The 20,856-nt window shown below is 39.5% G+C and overlaps 1 protein-coding gene across 1 annotated transcript in view; it reads left to right on the top strand.

Annotated features, from left to right (window-relative positions):
- The window catches only part of ARHGAP29 (Rho GTPase activating protein 29), an 82,105-nt gene extending 69,790 nt beyond the window's left edge, over positions 1-12,315 (top strand). The window contains exons 13-23 of the mRNA XM_065409090.1: positions 1,471-1,637; positions 2,307-2,435; positions 2,619-2,717; positions 4,048-4,211; positions 4,511-4,699; positions 4,876-5,013; positions 7,518-7,750; positions 9,746-10,052; positions 10,217-10,325; positions 10,780-10,899; positions 11,408-12,315. Of these exons, the coding sequence (XP_065265162.1) occupies positions 1,471-1,637; positions 2,307-2,435; positions 2,619-2,717; positions 4,048-4,211; positions 4,511-4,699; positions 4,876-5,013; positions 7,518-7,750; positions 9,746-10,052; positions 10,217-10,325; positions 10,780-10,899; positions 11,408-12,315 (2,563 nt within the window). The remainder of the gene's footprint in view (positions 1-1,470; positions 1,638-2,306; positions 2,436-2,618; positions 2,718-4,047; positions 4,212-4,510; positions 4,700-4,875; positions 5,014-7,517; positions 7,751-9,745; positions 10,053-10,216; positions 10,326-10,779; positions 10,900-11,407) is intronic.
- Positions 12,316-20,856: the final 8,541 nt, after the last annotated feature.

The raw sequence follows: 20,856 nt of genomic DNA, 5'->3' as shown, positions 1-20,856 counted from the left end.
TCTTTTAAACTCAATGTAAAATTGTCATTGTGGCACTTCACAATTTAAGAGCAAAAATAGCCATTCCGATTTCTGTTTTCACAATTCTACATGAAAGTGTTGTCATTTCATTTCAAAAGGAAACTAAATACAGAAAGTTAGTGCTTGAGTCAGACTTGCACCAGCCAAAGCCAGGAAATTCAAAGTTAAGGCTGAGATTCTTAGTACTTGTCTGTAAATGTCCTGCCTTTCATTAATTTAGACCCATACTCCTGAATTTTCAGAGTTAAAGGGCTTTAGCTATGCAACTACCAAAAAATCAGTAGGAATGGCATTCTAAAACCATTGCATATCCCTCAAAATATTTACCTCCTAGAGTTTGTGTGTTTCATAGCTGATTCTTTTTCCACACCATGCTACTCTTTTTCACATGGCATTGTGATTCCCCATGCACTTGAAATGGTCACTTTTAATTATTCTTTAGAATAGTATTTACCTAAGACACTCTGTTGTAACTGCTCTCTTGTAAAGAAGACTTCAAAACAGTTCCCTTTTCCTGGGTAGAGGAGAGCTGATTAAGCACAGGCTTTCCTAAGGCTATAGTTGGCCAATAAGCCATTTTGTCCCTATGGTGCCTCAGCATTTTAGACTAATTAGATTGTTAACTGCTTTCTTTCCTTGCATCTTGAGAGCTGACTTACCAGAGACTAGAAGCTTTCTGCAGCACTGTGAAGTCTTTTATGTACTCCTAAAAATATATTAGTCTAATTAACTGTTCTGAGCCTTTTTAAAGTCTATATGCTATAGATGCATAATCATGGTCAAGCCAGTGGCACAAAGATAAAAATCTTAAATTTAGATTGATTTTAAGTAGCAAACAGCTATGTATTATGGGAGAAATGATATTTAGGCCTTGTCTACACTACACAGCTTTTAGCGACGCGGCTGTACTGCTACAGCCGCGTCGCTAAAAGGCACGCAGTGTAGCCACTGTTTGTTGGCAAGAGACAACTTTCCCGGCAACAAAAATATTTCACCCCCAACGAGCGCCGGTAGCTGTGCACACCGGCACTTTTAGAGACAAAGCCTTAGAGGGAAGTACAGGACTGGAAGGCAGGAACTGCTGAGGTTTAATCTCAGATCTACCACTGAATTCCTCTAGTCTTGGACAAATCTGTTAACTTTTGCTGTAACTTCACAATCTGCAAAATAGGGGTTATAACAACCTCATGGAGACATTTCAAAGATTGATTGTATGAGGAGTACTACTGGTACCTGAATACCAAGAGCCAAATTCTGCTCTGTTACATAGGTGGGACTCCCCTGATGTAATCGACAAGCAATATTTGGCCGTAAATATTTGCCATGATACACTCTGAGATTGCCATTGATGTGAACAGTAAAAATATTAAGCATTTTAATGCCTTGGGAGTTTTTAATTGAATACTGTATTCAGGCCCCTTTCCAATGAGTTGCTTTTTTTCTTCAAAGGGCTTTTAGTAAACAACCAACAAACAGTGCCCATACATCACATGGAAACTTATCCCAGTGTTCAGGAGACTTTCCCACCCAGTCTTTAGAAGATGTTGGAAGCCCATCTTATCGTCGTTTCCAAAAAATTGGGGAGAAGAGGTCTTCCAGCAGCACAGATATCCAAGGTAGGTTTTTCATATTTCATTAGATTTTCATTTCTAAATAGAAAGGTCATTTTAAGCAGGTGTGACTATGATGTGTCCCATTGCCAGTAATTGGATGTACCATATGATAGGTAATAGATACCAACATTTTTTTAGAAGAGCTTTAAGTAGCTTAGGCCCACAATATAGCATTTGTTTAACAACAACAAAAGCTGTATTTTAAATAAAGCTTTGTTTGCATCCTAAACACCGCATGTGTGCTAGTGCATATAAACCAGTTGTAAAACTGATTAGCTGAGCAATCTAGTTTCATAGCCAAAAAGAGTGAAATGCAAGTCACAGCAAATCCTCATAATAAATTTATGTATTAAAATTTTTGTTTCAATAATAGAGTAAAACAAGCAATTTTAAGAAACTTTTAATCTAACACTTAAAGAATACCCTTTTGGTTTCAGCTGGTCACTAAAACATGACAAATGTCAAGTTTCTAAAACTTGTTTTTTATACGTACTGTAAAGCTTTCTCTCATACATGCAACAACTTTATTTTCAGTGGAGACTGTTTATGTAACTTGGCTTGGCTTAGCTTGCAGTAATATTCCTCTTTTTCTACAACCCTGCTTGAAGATGCTCTCAGTTAAGAGCATTCATAGCCGGCTGTGTTTAAGTCTTAGTGTTTTGTTTTTTAAAGCAGTGCGAGGACCCCTACCATTCAGATCGTGGTCAGTTGGCAACCAAAGTGGAGGAATGTGCAGTGACTCTGAAAGTGCAGGAGGAAGCAGCGAATCACGATCCATGGACTCTCCATCTGCTAGTCCAGGTACAGCTCATTCCCAGTTACACTTGGATTTGAAATCCTCTCATTGAACCTGACCCAGAGTCTCTTTGTCAATGGAAGAATTCAGATTCACTTTAGTGGAAGTTAGATTGAGCCCATATTGAGAATACGCAGTTGGGCAGGTTGTATTTTCAAGAGTCTGAAAATACGTCTTCTCTTCCATAGCGGATTTTAAGAGAAGGCTTCCCCGAACACCGTCTACTGGCACTATGTCATCTGCAGATGATCTTGATGAAAGGGAACCACCTTCTCCTTCAGACTGTGGTAATGTATTATGTTTTTGAGCCCTACATTCTAGTAAGTTAGTGGAAGGCTTTTGTTGTTTTTAAGAGTGATTGTGTTTTTAGCTGCTTTGTGTAAAATCAAACTGAATCCATCTAAAAATGACATGCTCACAAAATTGTTTTATACACAGTCAAAAAGGACCACCTCGGTCATCTAGTTAATTTCTATGAAATAGTGTAGTATTGTCCTTTCTATATTTAGATTAATGTACTATCTTCATTTGAACACTTCTAATGATGGTGCTTCATTGATCACCCTTGGCTCATGTTATCTCAGCATCTGATGCCAAGGAGTTTTCAGCATTAGTGCTCACAGCAAGAGCTACACTGCTGGATGCCAGGTATTTGGGTCTTCTCTATTGCCAGGTACAACACCCAGACAAGGAGAGCGCATTATCTGCAAGATCCAAATGTTTAGGATGTTAACTGAGGTTTTATCCTTGAAGTCCAGTTGGCTTGGCATCATGTTTGATGCCCCCAGCTTAAATGTGAAAAACATACTGTTAGGTTGACGTGGGGATTTTTTTTGACAACATGACAGCCTTGGAGAAACAAAACCAAATACCATTTTAGCTTCTAGACTGTTTTCTTATATTTCATAAAACCTAACGGAAAGCACAAAATTATGAGTAAGATTTTACGTTTTTGAGGTTTGTCAACATTAATTTGAATAAAAACTTAGAGTTACATTAAATAACAAGGCACAAGAATTACCAGTGATGGCACAATTTTTCCAGAACTCTAAAATACTATCTCTGGGGTCATAGGAGTGGAATAGAATTATTTAGAGGTCTCTGTGTATTTTGATATTCTCTTTTGTGTCTGTATATATAATTTGAATAGATTTATGGCAGTGAAGAAGCATTAGTCAAAGGATGTCTAGAGTATTTTAACTATTATAGGCCAAATTCTGTAAAGGCAGCTTCCATTTTTGTATGTACAATTATTTGGGCACATATGATGGAACTTGCACACCTAGCTGACTGAATTATAGGGGGTAATAAGTTAGCATTTAGATTTCTATCATTTTAAACCCATAGTTGATCATGGGCACAAAATTGGACTCTATATGAGACCATTTATTAATATGATTTGATTAAAGTTTATATTAGGGCTGATTATTCAACTATTATATAACCTGCATAATACATGGAAATTAATATAGTATTGCTTTCACAGGTTTGGTGTCATAGTTATTTCCTGAAAGGTGATTACTGGTTATGGAGTAATGTAACTTATTCTGTATCCTCATCATGTATGTTTGACCAGATATTTTGGAAATTATCGTAACAGCAAAATTTTGTTTCAAGGTGTAAATGATTTAACGTCTGAAATTGCCAATTCACCGGGACCTTTTAGAAACACTCTTCTGTCCAAGGCAGCTCAAACACACAAGCTGCGAAAGTTGAGGGCTCCATCTAAATGCAGAGAATGTGACAGCCTAGTGGTATTCCATGGAGCAGAATGCGAGGAGGTAAGAGGTTGGAAACACTGCGGTATATTGTACAGCTGCTGATTGGCGTTCATGTGAAGATGAATGGGAAGTTTAACACTCGTATTCTGTTGGTAGCAATAATCTACAAATTCTCAGACAATGTTGTGACCTTTTAGCATTAACATGTAGCCAAAGAGCAAGGCACTACAGAATTGTAAATTTGCTCTCTAGACAACATATGGGATAATATAAACAAACTCGAAATATGAAACGTTAGTGCTGTCCAATTATGTTGAGGTATGTGACGTTATTTTTCTTATGTACCTTATTTCTTGTAGTGCTCACTCGCTTGCCACAAGAAATGTTTAGAGACTTTAGCTATTCAGTGTGGGCACAAAAAACTGCATGGAAGACTTCATTTGTTTGGGGTGGAATTTGCTCAAGCTGCTAAAAGTGTCCCTGATGGCATCCCTTTCATCATCAAAAAATGTACCTCTGAAATTGAAAGCAGAGCCCTGAATGTAAAGGTACAGCTTAACTCAACATTATAAAGATTAAATACTAACAATCCAGTCTGAAAATAGTTTAAACTGATAATACTGTACTGTCACATTCAAATCTGTGTTTCACAGTTGCGGTTAGAGCAAAAAGAACAATTTTTCTTTGTTTTGTTTTTTGATTGACTTTTTCCCCCCCATTTCAGGGTATCTATCGTGTGAATGGAGCCAAATCAAGAGTTGAAAAGCTTTGTCAAGCTTTTGAAAATGGAAAGGACTTGGTGGAACTGTCAGAGCTCTATGCACATGACATCAGTAACGTCCTTAAATTATACCTTCGTCAGGTCTGTAGAGCACTCTAGAGTCCAGACGGCAAAGCTATTGTTATAGCAAACTTCTTCCGTGAGAGTGGAGAAAAATACTTTTCAGTAGCCCTGTAATTGTTGAAGAAAATTGTTGAATAGAATATCCTGTATTTTCAGTTTGCAAATTGGATTTCATGGTGCTAGGCAATGGCAATAATGAAACTATCATTAGAATTGATACTATATTGTGCTTTTCCACTCAAGGCAGTATACATAAGTACGATGCCATTTGTGGAAGGTTTTTTTTGTTTTTTGTTTTTTTCCCCTGGAGCCAATTTCTAGTGAGGTTCAGTTTTAAAATTAATTTGGTGGCATGATGCATCTTTTTGACATTCATGAAAGTTCATGTGAAAGCACAATCCAGCCCTTTAAGTGGCAGCCACATTTATTAAAGGTCTGACCAAAAAATTTGGATTAAACTCCTATAAACGAGTGTCATGTTCCATAAAATGGTCAATACAGCATGATTAGACCACTTTCTTTGGGGAAGAATTCCATCTTAAAGCTTAAAGTGCCTAAGTGACTTGGGAACACAAGTCCCAATGGCTTCCAATGGGATTTGTGCTCATTGAGTTTCGTAGGTGCTTTTGAAAATGCCACCTTAGCCTTTTACTGCTACTTTAACAGATAATGCACAGAGATTTTGACTAAAATTAGGATTTCTTGTGACACTATAGGAAGACTGAATTTTAATTACAATCACTTCAAAAGAAAATCTGAAAATAAGTAACATGACTACCTGCTGTCTTATTACTTCCCATGTGTCTAATCCTTTCAGTGCAGTTCTAGTTAGGCCTGGCTGTTAAAAATGATTCTTATGTGCTGAACACACACACAAAAGTGCTGGAAACTTGTAATTAAGACACTTTCAAGCTCTAGGAAAACATTTTTACCTTGAAGTGCATTCTTTGTGGCGTTAAAGTTAATTTCAGTACAATTAGGCTATAAAATCTGACTGGCTATGGATTTCTGGGGGATTATTACATGCCTGAGGTGTATTGTGAGGCAGAGTGACTTTAGCCACCCAAGAAGTACAGTAATCCCCCAGAAGTACTATATTTTGTGAGGCCAGTTGAAATAATGGGTTAATGTTCCAGCCTTTCATATCTGGAGACTGCTTCAAATGTGTTTGGGGTCACAGGTAAAACTAGTTTGCCTTCTCAGCTTGGTCCTTGACAAATGGTGTATCCTACCAATGAACCACCTCACAGTTAGTGTTTATTCAGGAGATGGCTGGGGTATTAGTGTTAGTTTTTAGATGCAATGATAAAATTGTGAGAGGAAGCCTGTCCAAATTTTAAATGAGGATAGGTGGCAGAAGTAAGGGCTGGTCTACACTAACCCCCCCACTTCGGACTAAGGTACGCAAATTCAGCTACGTTAATAACGTAGCTGAATTCGAAGTACCTTAGTCCGACGTTACCGCGGTCCAGACGCGGCAGGAAGGCTCCCCCGTCGATGCTGCGTACTCCGCTCGCCGAGCTGGAGTACCAGCGTCGAAGACGAGCACTTCCGGGATCGATCCGGGGCACTTCCGGGATCGATCCGGGATCGATTTATCGCGTCTTAACCAGACGCGATAAATCGAACTCAGAAAATCGATTGCTTACATCCGGACCCGGATGTAAGTGAAGACGTACCCTTAGAGCAGTACATTCTTAAAGGTACTGATGGTACTTGAGACTTCCAGTACCCCCCCATGTTAGTGAGAGTTCAAAGAAAGTGCTATAACATTGTTTAGAGACCCTGAGTTAAATCCTATTATTAACCCTGATGATGATTAAAACTAATTTTTAAAAGATCTGTTTAATTTTGCTATTTTGTGTTATCTGAGCGTGGGCAATGAAAATAGTCCAAGTCACTTAATCTTTTTTATGCTGCTGTCCTTTTGAGACTCTCCAGATTCTCATGAACTACTGCAATGCACAGCAAGGGAATATTTAATTGGAGAACATTTTCATTGGAATTTTAAAAAGAACAAAAACAATAGAAATGTTAGAAAGCTGTGTTAAAATTGTTTTTGTAACAATTATGGACCAAATTTAGCAGCAATATTTGGGATAATATAACATATACTACTTCAGTGCCTTTGATTCTGTCATGGTCATGCTATGTCAGTGTTTATATACACACGTGTGTGTGTGTGTGTGTGTGTGTCTCTGCACGCATGTGCAATATTACAATAATATGCTACTCCGTAACAGTCACTGTTGATGTAATATGTGCCTCTTTACCATGAACATTCATTATTTGCGGCTGTTATTTACTAGCACAATGCCGTGGTATTTTGAGAGGAATGTTTGTTTTTTAATCCAGGCCTCTCTTTGCTAATTTGTGGTGTGAATTCTAAGAGCAGTGATTAAAAATCCCTTCCAGGAAAGGAAAGGCTCTAGACTAGACAGCAGTTGGTAGTAGACAGGAAGGAAATAGACAAGGTAAAATGTAGACATGAATATATTTCTAACATATTCTTATTCCCTTAGCTCCCAGAACCTTTGATTTTGTTTCGGCTTTACAACGAATTCATTGGACTTGCGAAAGAGAGTCAGAATGTTAATGAGGAACTGGACATGAAACAGACTAGCCCCAGATCAAAGAAAAGACAATCAGTTTGTATTGAACTGAACAGAATAATCATCAAAATGAAAGATCTCCTCAAACAGCTGCCAATACCAAACTATAACACTCTTCAATACCTTGTAGGACATCTTCATAGGTGAGAGACAGACCTTAAAGGTAACCTGCAAATGTTGTTTTGAAAAATAAGCAGTGTTATATACTGCAGGCTAAGAAAAAAAAAATTTAAGGTAATATGCCCACAGTTTTGGATGTCTGTCGTAAATATTACAGGGTTTCATTTGTGCATGTAGCTCCATTCATTTTCAAAATTAGTTTGTGTTCCTTAAGGATAAACCACTGCTCTGACCTGAATGTAGACTTTCTGGATGTATTGCCTGAAAATGAGAACCAGCCTCCTGATTTTTTTTTCTCTCAGAAATAGCAATTGTACCCCATGCTGCACCTCAAACAGAGGGTTTATGTATGTAGCCGTTTGCTGTTGCCAGAGAAGAAATTTTGGCAAAGTGGCCGGCAAAAAAGATAAATCTTCCATTTCTTCTGAATTGCTAGTGTTTCTCTGGAAAGAGGCAGGTCTGCATTTGGATGGGCCAGTCAGTCATTACATTCAGGCGCTTCAGAGGCAGGTTGGTGTCTTGACCAGCAGGCAAGACATAAATTTATATTTTGTTTATTGAGACCAGCATTTGGTTGTCCCATCCCTGTTGTCAGACGACAATGGGTTTTTTCTTTTCCTAACCTGATATGCTGAAAGCTGTTTCCTTAACAATACTGTTGTTTGGGCATTCAACATATCGGGAACACTAAACCTACGCATCTTCATTTTTTGGTTCCCTGGAGCTATGACCAACCACCTCCTGTTCTGTCATTCTACACTGTTCTGCAAGGTCCTAGCTACCACAGAATCCAACTAGAGCATGGAGGTGAACTGTGGGGAGTGTGGGGGAGAGGAAAGGAGGGTCAGGTTAACATCAAGTGATGCTGCAGAGTTGCAAAATTTATATAATTTTAAATGACTAGGAGCCACTTTGCATCCTGTAAGCCTTAGAGCAGCTGGAGATGGTCAGGGGAGAATTCTCCCTGTGCAGGGAAACTCTTTGCCTGTATATAGCAGTTGGAGGTTACTCCATTGTCTCTTCCCACCCCCAGCATATAATGCATTCTGAGGAGGGGGCATGGTGGAGCAGAGCTCCGCTACACCAATTCTCTATGAGCACAGGGGTCAGGTGGCTCTGAATCATGGAGCCACAACTGACTCCCTGAAGCTACCACTTCACTACATGGGAACGTGGATTGGATACAGTGGGTGAATCAAGATCTATTATTTTTTTTAAATGCATATTAAAAAACAAAACAAAACAAAAAAAAACTTTGCAGAACTACCTTGTACATTTTAACAACTGTTTTCCAACTTTGCTTTCCCATCCTCAGCATCAGGTCAAGGCTCCTATGGTAAGGCTGATATCATAAAGTTAGGTTACATGGTAGGGCTGGTTGTTAAACTGGTGCATGCTGTTAGATGACAGTTGTGCGTAGAGCTCTCTGGCCACAGCTTCATGATAACCAAGAGAAAGTCAGACTTATCGACTGATTTATCAGAGCTGCTGAGCACCCACAAATATCACTGAAATAAATAGGAGCCAAGGGTACTCAGTACCCTTGAGAATCAGGTCAAACTTATTTAGGCACCCACTGCTGAAAAGTTTGGCCTTGAAAACATTTTTAAGAAGTTACATATACACTTAAGTCCACCGTTAAGTTTAATGTATTTATTCATCAATAGGAGCGTACAGTGCGGTGTGACCAGAATGACACTGACATATTAAAGGTGAACTGCAAAGCTAAAACAAATCTTATAAAAAATATAATAATAATATGTGTTGGATGTCGTCTCCCACATCCTGATTAATGGTATCTAGCACAAGTCACTTCTAATGTACTTTTCATAAGCTGAATTGGAAATGTACTTCTATGCTGAATACTGCCTTCCTGGCTGTAGGTAAGAGAGAGCACCCAGCCCATGTGTGGGCTTTGTAGTTCTTTTCAGCATAGTTGTTGAAAAATAGAATATCTGTAGTATTCTTTCCAAAGAAGTAAAAACCCTGTATAACCTGACACATTTTCTTTTATACAGAGTGACTGAACAATCTGATGAAAATAAAATGTCAGCTAGCAATCTTGGCATAATATTTGGCCCAACTCTAATCAGGCCACGACAGACAGATGCCGCGGTTTCGCTCTCTTCACTTGTGGACTATCCATATCAAGCTCGGGTGGTAGAGCTGCTCATAACTTACTATGAAAAGATCTTTGATGTTTCGCTGCAGCCACTCTCAACTGCAGTTCAGTCTGAAGAAAATGCTGCTCCATTTAAAACTGCTTCATCAACAGGAGAGAGCGAGCCACAGCAGCAAAGGAAGTCATTTATTGCTGTAAAGGAAGTGAGTAACTGTTGTGAAACTAGAATCGGTATCAGGTTGAAGGGTGTGGAATTGAGCTGCATTTTTGAATGTTGCATACATCACTCTGAAATCTTTTAACATTTTAGTCTGAGATATATTTTTCTTAAATTTTCATTCACTTCTGATCTGATTTCTATTGACAGGGCATCCTGCTAATTCCAAGTGAGAGTAAAGCTTCAGAAACTGCTTCATCATTTGAGCAACTAGATGACAGCAAGAACACAAGAGAGAGATCAGATGCATCCGTGACTGGTTAGTGGCTCTTCGTGAATCTTGGGGCAGTATATTGCCATGTGACCAAATACCAATCATAAATACATTAGGATGAAATACATCTTTTTACTCTGTGAAGATGAATTAAGTGCAAACAAGGGGAAAGTCTGCTAAACTCCCAAAGCTACTTAACATTCACTGTTCTGATGTACCCTTCGTGTTTGTTAGAGGAAAGAAGGACTAAATGCTTCAGGTGGCCCTGAAGCAGCCTGCATTCATGGAGCCATATACCTGGTGTGTGTGTTTAAATTTAAAAAAATTAAAAAAAAAAAAAAAAAAAAAAAAAGCAACAATTCTTTAGTATGTTAGGCTAAATTTTAATAGGCTGTTGCACAGTCTTTGGATTGTTGTATTTATATCGGTGATTTCAGCAAAGGGGATGGGGCCCAGCAGCAAAGATGCGTTTGACAGCTGCTTTTCTATTCTTCCCTAGAACGTATCTCACTGCCACTCACTGGAACTAAACAGGAGGACTTTGGTAAGAGGAATTCTCCATCAGAACCCCCAGCTACCACAGTTCTGGATATTAATATTCTTACTCCAAAAGCGCCAGGTTAGCTACTTTAATTACATAACCATTTTCCAAAGAACATTTTTTGCAGGTCTGCCTTGTGCGCACGTTGGTGAGTACTGGGAACTGCACAACCACCTCAGTCTCTTTTTAAAATGCATGTATAGTTTCCATGACACTTCATACTTGATTCCATCAAATTCTTGTTCTTTGAGTCCAATGGACTGGAGAAGGGGAAACATACAACTTCTAGGAAATGCTATTTCAACTGTTGTTTTGGTGGTGAGGGGCTTGGTAACAGTGTGTTGGGATTGGTTTAAAAAACACTTGTGGAATTGCAGTCTAATTCCTTAGCGGCACTAATGGGTTCTATAGTGACTTGTTGCCTCAATTTTGAGGTCACAAAATTCGAAATAAACTTATTTCCTTTTCTTCAGCTGTCATATGCAGTTGGGTATATTAATAAGCCCAAATGGTCAAAGTTGCACTGAATCTGTGAAGTGTTATCTAGTGAAAATGACAAAGTAAAACTCATTTGTGTTCCCTCTAGGCAATACTGTGACTCCAGTTTCAGACAAAGACAATGAACTGTCTCTCTCTCTAGCTGAAGATGGTTGTAAAGTCAGTAATTTGCTACCTATAAAACCTAGTCGCCATATAACCAAAGTCCAGTTACGATCTCCAAGGACAAAACCAGTAATTCGTCCTGTGAGTTTACCTGTAGATCGAATGCTTCCTCCGTGTGTTTTGAATGAGAGAAACTCAGGAAATGTAGCAATTTTAAGTCCAGAAAAGCTTGGCAGGAGTCCTACCATTGAAGAGGTTTCAGAGACTAAGGCACTTCCTGCTGTTAATGCCTGTTGCAGACTTTCTTGTTACGACACACAGACTCTGAGGAAAACTTGGGACAAGCAGTATAAACAGTATGATATGACTCCAAGGACAGCAATGATTATGACCAATGTACCCCAGGAGAACCGAGCACATGAGAGTGGGAGTGCATCTGCCTTATCTTCATCCTACAGTGTTGGTAACAATTCAGTGAATGCCATACTTCCCAATAAGCCATACACTGTACCTGTCAGATCTGTGAGGATGACAACAGAAGGGAATGGTCCAGATTCTAATCCTCTTGCTGCTTTCAGACCACCAAGAACTTTGCAGCCACCACCAGGAACTTTTTATAAACCACCTTCTAATAACAAAGCTAAGCAAAATGAGGAGGGTTCTGTTCCTAATGCTTGTGCGGCAGCCAGTGCTAGCTCTGTTCTTGCCCAAGATAACACTGTGAAACTGATCAGGAACTCTGCACTTGTATCAGGTGCTCCTGGACAGCATGCAAATCAACAAAAAATGAGCTCAGAGGACCTTCATCCCGTAGACCTGAAGCCCACCTATAAGAGACTAAGACCAAAACGTATGCAAGAATTAGAACACAGGGAAGCTCATTTTGTATAGGGCAGCAGATACTTCTTGGAACGTTAGTACAGTTTACTGATCTTGTCAATATAGATTTTTTTTCCCTCCCTCCATTGAGGATCCCACTTTTGTGCCATACTGGAAATATATATACACACAACACAGCATTTTAAAAGTGGGGGAGGAAACTGAAGGAAAAATGAAGTTGAATTTTTTTAATTCAGTACATTTTCATAAAGGTCTATTTAAATGCATTCCCAATGTAGATGGAGCTATAGAAGGTGCACTTGGTAAGACCCTGAGCTTCAATTCCCTGGGTGAAATGAATTATTTATAGCAAGAAATGATTGCTCTTGCGTACAGCAATGGAAGGAGCCATTTTTCAATATAAATTTGTACTAAAGATGGAGAGTTTGATGCTCAACTGTTTAAACATAAACCAAAGCTTGTGCTTTGCTCTGTAAAAGCTTCTGTTCAGTTTTCCAGTCTTTGCAATTAAAGCTTTGCTCCTGAATAGATTACATACTGGCCAACGTGGCCTATAATTGTGTATTATATATGTATATTTTATGCCAATATGTTCATCTGTTGCCAGTTTTCAATGTTGTCACTTTAATGTTATTTGTACAGAAAGATGCACTTACTGAGCTGTAGTAGTGAAAACCAGAAATGACTTCATATCCAGTTACAGGTAGTATAACTTAGTGAGTGAATCAAATACACACAACCTAGCTAGTTCAGATGACCTTTGGGTGAGTACCTGTTGCAGTGGTGCTGTTGTTCCCAGTTACAAAATAGCCAGTGCTTTCCCTTGCTATAGGTCAGTTTCACTTCTTGCCTAATGTAACTGAAATGAAGAGTATAGTTTTGAGATATGGTGAAAATAACCAAAAAAAAATCAGCATTAGTAGGTGCATCGAATGGTTTTTCACTTTGTATTAAATGTTTTATATGTACACTGCTATATTTGCTTAAAAAATATATTAACTTGTTAACATTTTGCTGACTCCATGGTTTCTGTACTATCTTGCTTTCTTCTAAATTATTAAAATACAGACTCTTGGTCTTTGCTAGGGTTTAGTATTAATACACCTGTACTGAAATACTTTCATGTTTCAGTTTGAAAAAGGAGTCATTTTTGTTCCTGCTTTAAGAAACTAAAGGTCTCATCAAACTTCCCTTTCTGAAAATAAAACAAACAAAAACCCTGACGCTGCAGTCAGTGGCTATACCCTGAACTTAGTTTCTGGAACAGAAATGTTAGATTCACAAAGCTGAACTTCCAATTTCCCAGGGAAGCATTTGCAAAACTGACACCTCTGGGCAGTTCTGAGATGTCCAGAATTATTTCTTTCATTTGAGCACATGGCTTAAAAGGCAGTAGAGCAATTTATATGAGAACCTGGCTAGTAGCAAATTCGGTCTGATTCTGGCAGCAGTAGGCAGGTCAAAAATGACAAATTAGGAAGAGGTTGAAGATTTCTTGAGATGTGAGAAGAGGTTCCACTTCAAGAAAGAAGAAATAAGCTTGATCTGTGGGCAAAAATAGTAGGTATTCTTGAAAAGACTAAGTGCAAAGTGGTGGACATGGCATAGAGCTAGTGAGAGGATGGTGATAATAAAACTTAAAAAATCTCCAGTAGACAAACTAGAGTGTTTAAATTTAAATTTAATCATTAAATCTTTCCTCTGCCCCATCTGATTTTTTTTTTTTTTTTTTTTTTTTTTTGCTTTGGGAATGTTTTACATAGATTAGTAAACTGTCTTAATGACTTTTGAAATGCTAATAGAAACTATTTTTCATAAACTTGTAGTACCAGTTTGGCAATTACAATCAGTGGTCAGTCTAGTCTAATAGACCATCTCTGGTAATAGTCCATACCAGGTGCTTCTGAGGTGTAAAATCACCATAATGTACATAACTGTGTAATAGTGTACCAGGTGGGTCTCCTAACTCTTCTGCCTTTTTTATTCCCTGAAGCTTTATCTTTAGTCGATTATATCACACCATTCTTTATACCCCCAATTCCAATGTCATGCTGCCGGCACACACTTCCATTCTTTTTGAACACATGAAATCTGGGCTCTGCTACACACCACCTCAGGAAGGCATAAATGATTATCTCCAAGTCTCTCTAGATTGCTTCCATCAGACTTTCATGTTGCAGCATTAATATATATTTACTAGGGTTTAGTGTTCACTTATGACCTGTTACTTTGAATCTGGCATAGTTTTTGGTTTCAAATCCTTTTGCTGATGTAGAGTTGGTCAAAAAATTAAACTGTTTTCACTTAAAAGAGAACAATTTGCACTCAGTTTTAAAAGGTTAAATTAAATGGGTCATTTTTAAAATTTTAAAAATGTTACGATTACAGCAAACATTATCAAAAATATCGGTCTTTTATTCAAAAGCACAACTTGTATGGAGAAACAATTTTTGACAATGTCAATAGCTTTCAGGTTTTTTTTTTTTTAGAAAAGGCCATTTTTCAGTGAAAACGTATAATTTCTAACTTTCAGACACATCTAGATATAAATACTTTCCAGACATTGCCACATCTGCAACCTTAAAATATCCTCAGCCAGCTTGGTGTAGTATCTACCATAAAACAAATGGTCACCGAACCAAAGGTATTTTGTGTTCCTTTCTAGCATTGAGTGAGGTTTTAGACCTTGTGAAAAAGAATCCTTTAAAAACATCATAGCTGAAGTTTCTAGCACTCCCCTTAGGCAAGAGCTATGGAAATGTAAAACACTGGTCAGGAGGGCTGGAAGAAATAAGCAGCTGACATTCATTTCTGCAGCAGGAAGCTTAGTGGGGTCCTAAATATCCACACCCACATCTCACATAAAATGAGGCATGACATTTGGGGGAGGTTCCAAAGAATCAGCTCTATCCCCAAACCCTCAGGCTAGCTCTGTACAGTGGGCTGTTATACAGAATGGTGGTTAGGAGTCTATATGGAGGGAATGTGTGGGGACCGCATGGCTTAAAAAAATGAATGCCCGCTCTCCTTGTCTAAAATAACTTCAGCCCTCTCTGAGACTAGCCTGGCTGCTGCTCACTCAGGCAGTTGCTGTACCATGGGAGAGCACACTATACTGCACAGTAGCTTCTGTGAGAACTCCGCAATCAACCTATTAGGAATTGATTGTAGGGAAACCCCGCTTCCCCCAGCCTCAAAAACCTAAGGAGACCCATTCTATAGCTAATCAACCAGCCCACCACCAGTGCAGATTCACACTGTCAGCCATGCAAAAGTCAGAGGCCAAAGGTCCCTGTGCTTGCTAGGCCCACTGCTGCTGTTAGGAAACGTTGACTAATGGGGAAGCAACACAGAGGAACTTCCATGAGGTGTGAAAGGGGGAGTCCTAGAGACGAGGAGAGATTGGAACAGGGCCTGGGGACAGATGGATTTGGGAGTAGGGGAGAGTATAGAACTGATGGTGCAGGAAAGAAGTACAGTTTCACTAACAGATGCACAGCAGATAGCTGAAAATGGTGAACCTCTTAGACGTATTGAAAAACTGACTGGACAAGGCCAGTCCCCTCCTGAAAGAGAGATCCCTTGATCTGTGTTCCACTTACCCTATTGGCCAAAGCTACTTCAGATGGTGTTTCAAATGGGGAGAAAATTAGGGTCTTTCAGTGTGTGAGAATGTGGCTGACTCTGTGTACAAGAGAACAGATTCATGTAAGTTGTGTGTGCTCACTAATGTACTAAATCCTGAACTGTAACCTTGTCCAGCAATAAACAAAGGAAAGCCATTCCTATTCCCTCCTCTAGTTAGCTAGCCACAATGCAGGGCTGCCTAGTTCCCCCTCCTCCTCCCCCCCAAAAAAGTGCATGGTGTCTATGAAATGTATTGGGCTCCCACAGCATAACTGATGAATGCTAGGTACAGTTTCCACTCCAAGTGCATTACTTATATTTCTTCCTGACAAAATATGGAGAACTATTTCTCTATATCCTCCATATTGCCAGAAAGTGAAGAGTCCACCCAAATTCTGCACTGACTCATGCTCCTGGTAACCCTGCAGCACATATCCAGTGGGAGTAAGTTGTACACGTTAGACGCTACTACAACAAAGGTTCAATCACCTGCTAACCCCCATGCAATGGTAGAGCCTCCCAAAAGGAGGCCAATGTCAGAGTCCAGCTAATCAGCAGCTGGAGACTTATGAATATTTGAGAACTCAGGTCCTTTCTTGCCAAGAAATGTTTTTTTAATGAAATCTGCCACTTTCTAGGTAGCCAGTGTAAAGAATGCAGGGTGAGTTTGTCGGTATGACTGCTCAATCTTGTGGGAAAGATTTTTGTGACCATTTTGCAAGGCTATTCTAGCACAAAGCTGTAATATAAAACTGCATTATTTACAGTTATTGGTGTAAATTCATTGCTTTTTAAAAATAAAATTGTCATTTAAATTTGTTTTTAAAGTATTTGGACTAACTTCTGTTCACATTTCCCTGTATTTATGAAAATACAACAAACTGGTTCACCTTTTTTTTAAGTTACTTGAAAATCTTCCCCCCCTTTTGTGTAATTTAGAAAAAATCTTGTATGCTAGGTTTCATCTGGTTTAAAAAATAGAATTTGCCATTATTATATCACCTGCTGTTTGTGTAACAGTAGTGTTTAGGAAGCCCAACTGAGATGGGAGCTCAGTTGTGCTAGAAAGTCCTTGCCCTAAGCTTATTATCTAAACAGGCAAGATAGAGGGTGGGAGGGGAAATAGATGCACAGAGGTAAAGGTCACGCAGCAAGCTAGTGGCAAAGTCAGAAATAGAGCCCAGTCCTTCTGACTCCCAGTCTCCTAGACCAGTGTTTCTTGAGTGGGTCATGACCCCAAAGGGGGTCACACAAGAAATGGGGATTATGAGGTGCAAACAAATTCTCACTATCTGCTCACCCTCACCCTTCGAGCTCCAATATTCTGTCAACGTCTCAAGACACGCACACCCATTGTTAGCATGGATACATTTTACTTGTTCTGTAAATATAATGGGGTGAGGGATTGTGACAAATATTGACTTCAAATAAGGGGTCACCACCCTGAATAAATTGAGACGCTGCCCCTCTTACAAACCTTGCAGAGAAGATTTTGGCTTTGTTTTTAACTGAAGATGCTAATTTTATATATAATTTCTTTAGGTTTTAATGCAAATCTCATAATATAGGGAACTCACATTTAGACAATATTCAACGCAATTAAGAGCTTATCATAATGACTGAACTGCCTTTATGATATTACCATAAGCTTGCCAAGTGCAATAGGGCTTGGGGTCAGTCAAAGTGTTGCTAACCTGTGGGCAAGCCCTTTGGCAAGCTGTTTTCCATGTGCCTGATTTGCATGGTAATTACATTCTGTCTAGTTATACTACACTTACCCAGTCCTGCTGGAGCTGTGGTAGAGTGCTGATTTCCATAACTTCCTGACCTAATTAGTCATGACTACTCTGTTTTGCAGGGGTCCCTAATGCTACTGGTGCTGTAGTCCTGAAGCCCTTGTTTCAAATGTAGCATTTGTTTAGGTCACAAGACAATTCCCAAGGAAGGATCAACTTTCTGGTGCAGGCTCCATAGTATGTGCACAGTGTACATCATATGTTTGTTTTTCATGCAACGGCGCTTACACTCTGACTGAGTTGTTCCACATCAAGCTGGGGATTAAAACAATCTCCTTACAACTGAGCTGTGTTATTTTGCAAGCGTTAACTGCTCCTAAGAGATGCATTCCTTTCCAGCCATGCTGAACATCCCTTCAGAAACCTTTTAATTTCCTCTAGCAGGGCAATGCTCTCCATGCCTCTTCGTACGTGAGGTAAGTTGGTGACTTTTCCAGGCTTTTATTGTTACTAGTTAAATCCTGGCTTTTTCTTGCAAATTCATGAATTCTTTAGTTTCTGTACTCTGGCAAGGGCCTAATTGAGTCAATCTGAATGCTGACTTCACATGCTCTGTAAAGCGCTCCGAGTGTGGTAGGGAAACGAGCAAACCAATTCAGGGTTCAATTGCAAAAGCTTTTTGAGTGTTGTCTATTAATGATATGCTGCTACTTATACAAAAATGAAAACAACAAAACCAAAGTGGGTGGTATCAGTACAACTCCCAGGAGGAGGCTGTAGAGGTCAACTTGTCTGTACAAAAGTTCATTTCTAGGTGCAAATGTTGCTTTGGGAGTCCATTTCTATGACGGTGATACAAAGGAATCTGGAAAAAATCTTAATGTTTGCGACTCTAAAAGAGAGAGGAACAGCCCTCGCCATTCAAAGGCATCAAAGGTCAACAGTGTTAAATAGCGTGGGCAAATCCTGCTTGCTTTCCTCACACACAACGCAACTGGCCTGAATGGAACCATTCTTGTGTAAAATCAGGCTTTGGCCATAAGCAAAGAACAGATACACTATGTGTGCATCAAGTATGCTTTGGACTTGTTTTACAAGTATGTGCCCCGTCCATGTACGGAGCCTCTATATTGCCCAACTCTCCGGGTACACACTGCAGGAGGAATCAGTTTGTGGTGCTAAGTTTGTTCTTGTTGTGACGTGCAGTGGATTCAGTAGTAATGGAGATATTCTATCTCCTAGAACTGGAAGGGACCTTGAAAAGTCATCGAGTCCAGCCCCCTGCCTTCACTAGCAGGACCAGGTACTGATTTTGCCCCAGATCCCTAAGTGACCCCCTCAAGGATTGAACTCACAACCCTGGGTTTAGCAGGCCAATGCTCAAATCACTGAGCTATCCCTCCCCCGGTACTCTGATTGCTCTTTGATTCTTAAACTTCCGTCTTTAGAAGGAGGTTTCCTTGGCCCTTTCCTCCTTCTCTTTACTCGTATCAATGATCTCTTCACATTGTTATATCAGCAACAATGTGCACAATATAGGGCCCGTGAGCTTCTCTGCTCCCCCTTCCCCTTTCTTCCACTCCCTTCATTTCCTTCTCTCTCTCGTCTCCATGTTTACTTCCACCTGGCTTCATATCCCTGTAATGCCCTCTCTAATCCAGCCCACCACAACTCCACCCCCTCCTCCTTTAAGTCTCTCTTTACCTGCTTCTTCAAGGCTTAAGAAGCACTCCAGCCCACCCCAAGGGAAGTGGTCACAAAATACATAAACCCCTTCAAAACTGAAAAAGACAAAATGAATGATACAATATTCAAGAAACTTATGAAACCAACAAGATACATCACCGCTCTATCACTTGCTTTGTGTTACATCCCATCCTCCATCTGTACGTTGTCCATTTAGATGGTAAACCCTTTGGGGCAGTGATCTATGATACGTAGACATTTTGATTTTTAAATATTTACCTATAGTGTTAGACAGTACCTTACTGACCTGCTGTGACTCCAGGGAGAGGAATGGATTATAATTTGCTCTTTCTGAAAATTGATCAGAACAGATCCGAGTTGAAGCCCATACTCCCTTGATGCCCTTTGTTTTACAGAAATGAACAAATAGTGTCTAAAGCCCAGCTCCTCGGGGTTAGAAGAGAACACATTCCTAGTATTCAGAGAAATTTTTAAAACTCGAAAGATTTTCTGCTCATACTTGCATGTCTAAAATGAATTGCTTCAGAAGAAGGGAGGTTCCTTTTGGATGATGTAGGGTCATGCTGCACTGAGGCATCTGCCCAGGCACAGACACAGGGAAAATGGCTCCTAGCTAGGCTTGTTATTAAGTTGTTACAGGTCTTTTTTGTGAAAGTGAAAATAGCCTTTGTCTATAAGTTCTCTACCCTTAACCTTCATGTCTCCCATATAATGTTAATATAAGATGTACTTGGTTTGATGTAGGGGCAAAAAAGGACAAATTTCTGTGTGCTCATATCACCTGTGCTGCAAAACCTCCAGGCTGGCTGGGATTCTCAAAGGAATTTAAAAGGAGTTGCTGGGGCACCTAACTCCCTTAAACTCCGTTGGAAGCCCTAGCCCCAGTGAGCACGGTACATAGGGAATTGGCATGTGTACATACCTTTATGTATACAGCTTAGCTCAGCAAAATGTGCAAGCACTTATTAAAATGTGGGTCCATATGGGGCTAGGAGGGGGCAGGGGTCCTGACCTCTATGCCTGCAAGACAAGACATATAGTAACTAATTGTATGGAAGCTATAAAAAAGTGGCATTGTCTCTGAGACTGTAGAACACTGGCCGCCTTTGTTCCACTACCACACAGAGGGGTGTATTAACTACAGTACTAGCATGAGATTGTGCAACACACACTTTATTTTTTCTAATTTTTTTCCTGCTTGTGCTTATCTTAAAAACAGCAGGGATGTGAACTCTTGTCTTCCCTAGATTTGCTGGAGGGCTCTCTTCTAAATTGATTGGACTCATGACACTTACGGAAATTTCCTTTTGCAAACTGAAGGAATAAAAGTGTCCCAGTATTTTTATTTATTATTATTATTATTTATTTTTATTTATTTTATTTTAAAAATAGCTTCTCTGTTAAAATTGTGGCATGTCCGGAATACATGATGGGGTGGAATGGTTTAAAGGTTTTACTGGGACTCAGGGTGACCAGCATGACTCACTTGTGGTTTTGTAATTTATAAGTCATGCGGCCACCC

Source organism: Emys orbicularis, chromosome 8 (assembly GCF_028017835.1).
Source record: "Emys orbicularis isolate rEmyOrb1 chromosome 8, rEmyOrb1.hap1, whole genome shotgun sequence".
Classification (NCBI taxonomy): Eukaryota; Metazoa; Chordata; order Testudines; family Emydidae; genus Emys; species Emys orbicularis.
This window is presented reverse-complemented; position numbering and strand designations above follow the sequence as displayed.